This window comes from Sinocyclocheilus grahami, unplaced genomic scaffold, assembly GCF_001515645.1.
Source record: "Sinocyclocheilus grahami isolate Dianchi unplaced genomic scaffold, SAMN03320097.WGS_v1.1 scaffold326.1, whole genome shotgun sequence".
NCBI lineage: Eukaryota > Metazoa > Chordata > Actinopteri > Cypriniformes > Cyprinidae > Sinocyclocheilus > Sinocyclocheilus grahami.
The window spans coordinates 244781-250256 of record NW_015505505.1 but is presented as its reverse complement, the minus strand read 5'-3'; the positions used below and the strand labels follow the sequence as shown (position 1 = coordinate 250256).

At 36.9% G+C, this 5476-nt stretch overlaps 2 protein-coding genes across 2 annotated transcripts in view; both read left to right on the top strand.

Moving 5' to 3' along the window:
• The first annotated feature begins 540 nt into the window (after positions 1–540).
• LOC107602409 (rho GTPase-activating protein 22-like) lies at positions 541–5012 on the top strand. Its single transcript, XM_016294904.1, has 5 exons — positions 541–570; positions 869–942; positions 1027–1148; positions 2432–3311; positions 4506–5012. The coding sequence occupies exons 1-5, from the start codon at positions 541–543 to the stop codon at positions 4726–4728; spliced, it is 1329 nt and encodes a 442-aa protein (XP_016150390.1). The 3' UTR covers positions 4729–5012.
• The window catches only part of LOC107602408 (rho GTPase-activating protein 22-like), a 6683-nt gene continuing 5959 nt past the window's right edge, over positions 4753–5476 (top strand). The window contains exon 1 of the mRNA XM_016294902.1: positions 4753–4822. Coding sequence (XP_016150388.1) covers positions 4753–4822 — 70 coding nt within the window. The remainder of the gene's footprint in view (positions 4823–5476) is intronic.

Below are 5476 nucleotides of genomic sequence, written 5' to 3'. Positions count from 1 at the left end.
TATATGTAGTGTATTTTAAATTTTTTGCAATAAACATTGCTATATATATATATGAATAATGTATCAAATATATTATTTTTTTAATAAAATATTATTAAACATAGGGTTACAAACATAAAACTTGTCCAAATGTATAAGATTAAGAAACAAATCTACACCTGAATAGTTAACATTAAGTTATAAGTTAAGTTGTCACTCATTAGAAGATAGTTAGTTTGCCTTAACCCTTTTTGCACTCATCTTAAAAACTGCGATATGTCTAAACACATTCTTTGTGATTTTAATTTCTATAAATAAACATTGCTATATGTATATGAATAATGTATAAAAAACAATATATACTGTATATATTAATATAACTTTATGAAACAGGGTTGCAAACATCAAACTTGTCAAATTTATAATATTAAGTTATTATAATAATAATAACACATCTGATGTGCTGAACAGACTTTTGAACATTTGCCGTTTTTGAAAATCAATAAAACCGAATCCAAAAAACGCAGCTGCTGTGTTGGAACAAGCTTAATGAATTATCCTATGAATGCTCTGGCCTGTATACTTAAGAGAGTTTGTTCACTGGCATTAGTGCATAATATTTCAGCAGTTATGTTGTCAAAATGTATGTTTGTGTGCTCAATATTTCAATATTCCTCCCACATATTTCACAGCTGACATGAGGCGATGCACAGATGCCGAGGATGCGTCAAGCTCAAGTCAAAGTTTAATTCCCAGATTACATTATGCACATAATCTGTCTTTTCAGATTTTTTTAGAAAAGGCTGATTCTCTTTAAATGTGAAAAACTTCAATATTTCCCTTGAATTCGAACCACGAGATGCTTAAGTCGCTTCAATGACTTCCACAGGGAATACAAGAATTAGGGAAGCTAGTGACGACCCTTCCAGCCGCCAATTACAACCTTCTGAAATATATATGCAAGTAGGTCCAACATAATCATTTTCAGACACATTTTTGTCAGTCGTTTCCATGCTTCGCTGCTTAAAGTGAACTCCATCTTTGTAGATTTCTGGATGAGGTGCAGTCTCACTCAAATGAAAACAAAATGGGTGTGCTGAACTTGGCCACCGTGTTTGGACCAAATATCCTCCGTCCTAAAATGGAAGATCCAGTAGCTATTATGGAAGGTAAGCACTTATTATCCAATTTCCAACCCATTACTTTGTAAAACATAAACACACTTAAAAACCAGACACCTGCGGGACGGTTGCAGCAGGTGTGAATAAAACAGCCTATATTTGTGGCATAAATGCAATTATGATCTATGCACTACTATATTTGAGCATGTACCATTACATTTTGAATCTGAAACATAATGCCACATATAAACTACATTTATGTCCAGATGTGCTCATGTTTTATGTATTAGTGTTCGTTTATTTATTTTAGCTACAGTTCTTTGATATTATTTGCACATTTAAATAAACTAATTGTTTTATTTCATGATTATTTATGTTACCAAATTTGGAGGCTTCTCTTTGGATTTTAATAAAAAAATTGTGTTTTTGATCATCTGAAATGTGCATTTAAATACATTTGTTTAGGCTTGCCGATTACAATAAATGATATTTATAATGAATGCCAATATAATTTAAGTTTAAAATATTAAGTTCTGACTTAAGAACTAATGATGCAACAAAAATAAGCACAGTTACAAACTACAGTGTAAATATATATATTGCTAATATTAATTTCACATATAATTCAATGTGTTATTTGCTGATTTTTGTAAAAAAAAATAATAATAAAATTGTGAAATTTACTAGAAATTTCTGGGTAAGAACTGTTTCTCCATGCTGTAAAAAAATATTTTCTGAAGTTGTAAATAAAGCAAAGATTATTGGATTATTAAGATTATACAAAGATTATTGTTTTACAAGAAAATATTACTTCGGTCTTTCTACTTAAAATGTCACATTTAATTCAGTGTTTTACTTGCCATTTCTTTGTAATTAATTGTGAAATTTACTAGCGATTTCTGAGTGAAAATTGTTTCTAGACCTACTTTTTTTAGTGCACCACCCAATACTTATTCATCACTTATAGATGAGCATGAGGGAATACAGCATTGTGTGTGTGTGTGTGTGTGTGTGTTTATGTGGTTTATGAGGACACAAATTTGTATAATGACATGGGTATGACATAGGTATTACAACGAGAAGGTGATTTACGAGGACATTTTCAGTGTCCCCGTAATTTAAAAGGCTTATAAATCATTCAGAATGAGTTTTTTTGAAAATCAAAAAATGCAGAAAGTTTCCTGTGAGGGGTATGTTTAGGGGTAGGGTTGGTGTAGGGCAATAGAATATACAGTTTGAACAGTATAAAAACCATTACGTCTATGGAGAGTCCTCATAAACCATAAAAACCAACATGTGTGTGTGTGTGTGTGTGTGTGTGTGTTTTCCAGGCACCTCGCTTGTTCAGCATCTCATGACGCTTCTCATCAGCAAGCATGATCGCCTGTATACTGAAAAAGACTCAGAAACATCACAGAACCAGATGGAGGTAAAGGACCAAAGCCAACAACATCAGCAGTCCAAGCTGGTGGACTGGATCTCTGAGGAGGATCTACAGACCTGTAAGAATGACAACCCTACCAGCAGCAGTGCCTCGTCTGTGGACGCCGCTATCACCTCCAAGCCGGTGCCTCAGGGAAAGGGAGAGACAGCCGTCAGCCCTAGTAAGCAGGCCAAGGCGCTTCCAGGATGGAAGTACACCTTCAAAGGCTCCTCTCCCAGGCCGCCGTCCGCAAAAGTCTGTAGCTCCGCGGTGGACGTGTCCACGGCCTCCAGCGGGAACTGGCTCATGAACGGGCTGTCCTCGCTAAGGGGACACCGCCGCACCTCGTCCGGCGAACGCTCCAGGGATTCGGGCTCCTCTCAGAGACTGTCTACCTACGACAACGTCACGTCTTCATCGAGTCTGGGCAGCGTGCTGAGTATGGACAGCACGCCGTGGTCCTCCTCATCGTGTGAGATCTTCGTCCCAGACTCTGGAAGAGACCCGTTAGGAACAGAAGATGGGCCTCAGACAGAGGCGAGCGCTCAGGAGGAACGGAGCGAGGAGGAAGCAAAGCCCAGCGAACAAGAAGAGGACGTCGGCAGTGCTGTGGAGAACCGCGCGAGCGGATTGTTTTGCAGTGACAATGGGAACGTAGCACCGGTCATTAGAGTCGTGGACGAAGACACAGATGCAAACGGAGGCCCTTCATCCCTGGCCAGCATCGTGGAAGACCTGAAAGAAGAGCTGAGGAAGCAGAAACAGACTTACGAATCTAGAATTCAAAAGTAAGGCTGCTGCTTTTTAAATGACAAGGGTTTTTTGAATTGTTTAAAAATCACAGCTATATTTAAGCTCTGTTTGGATGGGACAAGTTTCTTTGAGTATAGGTCAGGTAAATTGGTGTTTCTCAGACATATGAAAATAGATTGTATTTTAGAATAATTTCTGTGCTTTAAGGGATAGTTAACACCAAAAAAAAAAATTATAATTGTCATCATTTACTCAACCGCCACTGGGTTCAAACCTGTATGAGTTTTGAGATATTTTGAAGAATGTTGGCAACCAAAACTTGACGGTAGCCATTCACTTCCATAGTATTTTTCTTTTCCATTCTATGGAAGTCAATGGCTAAAAAATACTATGAAGACAATATGACATATTATGAAGACAACATTTAACGATTTTAATTTGAATCAAACAGGGGTTTTTTTTCCTCCCCAAAAGCTCAGAAAAAAAAACTGGAAAATTACTTATGGGATTTTTTATTATTTTTTTTGAATAACTTATGGGTCCTCTGAGAAATCACAGACAACCACTGTTAATAATTGCAGAAGGTATAGAAAGTAGAGCTTCTCTAGAAATAATTTATTGCCAGAATCTGTACTTTTTAAATTCTTTTTAAATTTTGGTGATGAATTAGGGTTTGGGTTTTACTGTTGAATCCTTTCAATTAACATAAATTGAATCCGAATTGATTAATTAAGTAATTTGTATTTTTTTTAGCACGATTTGTACCAAAATAATATGATCCCCTTGCGAGGTCCCTGAATCATCAAATATAATATACAGTATATATACATAATCTTATCTATACTGTATGAGAAATATTATAGAAAAACTAGTACTTTTTTCCAAATTATTTTTTGAATATTTTGGGGGTCCTCTTAAAAAAAACAAAAAAAAAACAGACATCCTCTGTTAATAATAGTTTTTTTTTCTTTTAGTCACTACTAGAATGATGTTAGTTGTACAAATATAATGTTGTTGTTGTTTTACTATTAGTAGCATAAAATAATCTGACCTGTCTTTACAAAGCAAAATGAAACAGATTTGACAGATGTTATATTTCTAATATTTTTGGTCTCTCAAATTGCGTTCCCCAAACATCCCCCTAAGCCCTGGCATAAGTAACAGTGATATCTCGGTGATATCTGTATTGTGCACTCACACACCTGTGTTCTGTGTTCTGCTCTCTGCAGGCTGGAAGAGTCGAGTTCAGTCCTGTGCGCGCAGATGGAGAGACTCCAGCAAGAGATGGAACAGGAGAGAAAAAAAAAACGAATGCTTGAGATCAAACTGAGAAACTCTGAACGGGCCCGTGAGGACGCAGAAAACCGCAATCGCCTCCTCGAGAAAGAAATGGAAGACTTCTTCTCCACGCTGGGGGATCTGGCTCTTGGAAGCCGGACCAGTGACATTTAATGCAAACACACCCAAAGTCCCCAAATGGACCAGAGCACTCAGGCATCTCCAAAAATCATGTGGACAAATTTTTGTGTTCATCAAATCAGACCTAGTTAAAGGCCTTCCAATGTGTACCAGTTACTTTTTTCGAGGAGATTCTCGCCGTTTCAGCAGTGTAGCATTTATTAAAGCCATTATACAGCTGTTGATTTACAGCTATTTCTTTCTGGAAGCTTCAGCTTTAGGTGACAAAGAAACAAATGGAACGTCTGAATCTGGTCCTTAAATCAGTTCAAATTATATCATGCATCGTTTGCATGTTTAGGGTTCCCAATAATGACAATTAGAGCAGATTCACTGGCTTCAGCATGTTAAAGGAAGAGTTCACCCAAAAATAAAATATTTACTTCAAATGTACTCATCCTCGGGCCATTCAAGATGTAGATGAGTTTGTTTCTTCATCAGGTTTGGAGAAATGTAGCATTGCATCACTTGCTCAGCAATGGATGCTCTGCAATGAATGGGTGCCGTCAGAATGAGAGTCCAAACAGCTGATAAAAACATCACAATAATCCACAAGCAATCCACAGCACTCCAGTCCATCAGTTAACATCTGGAGAAGACAAAAGCTGAAACACATCTAGCATTAAGATGCTTTTAACTTCAAACAGTTTCTTCTGGCAAAAACACTAGTCTATAATCCTCCAGGGAAAAAATCCATCTTCTGTTGTCTCTCCCATCAAAATCCACCCACAGATTTGTTTAG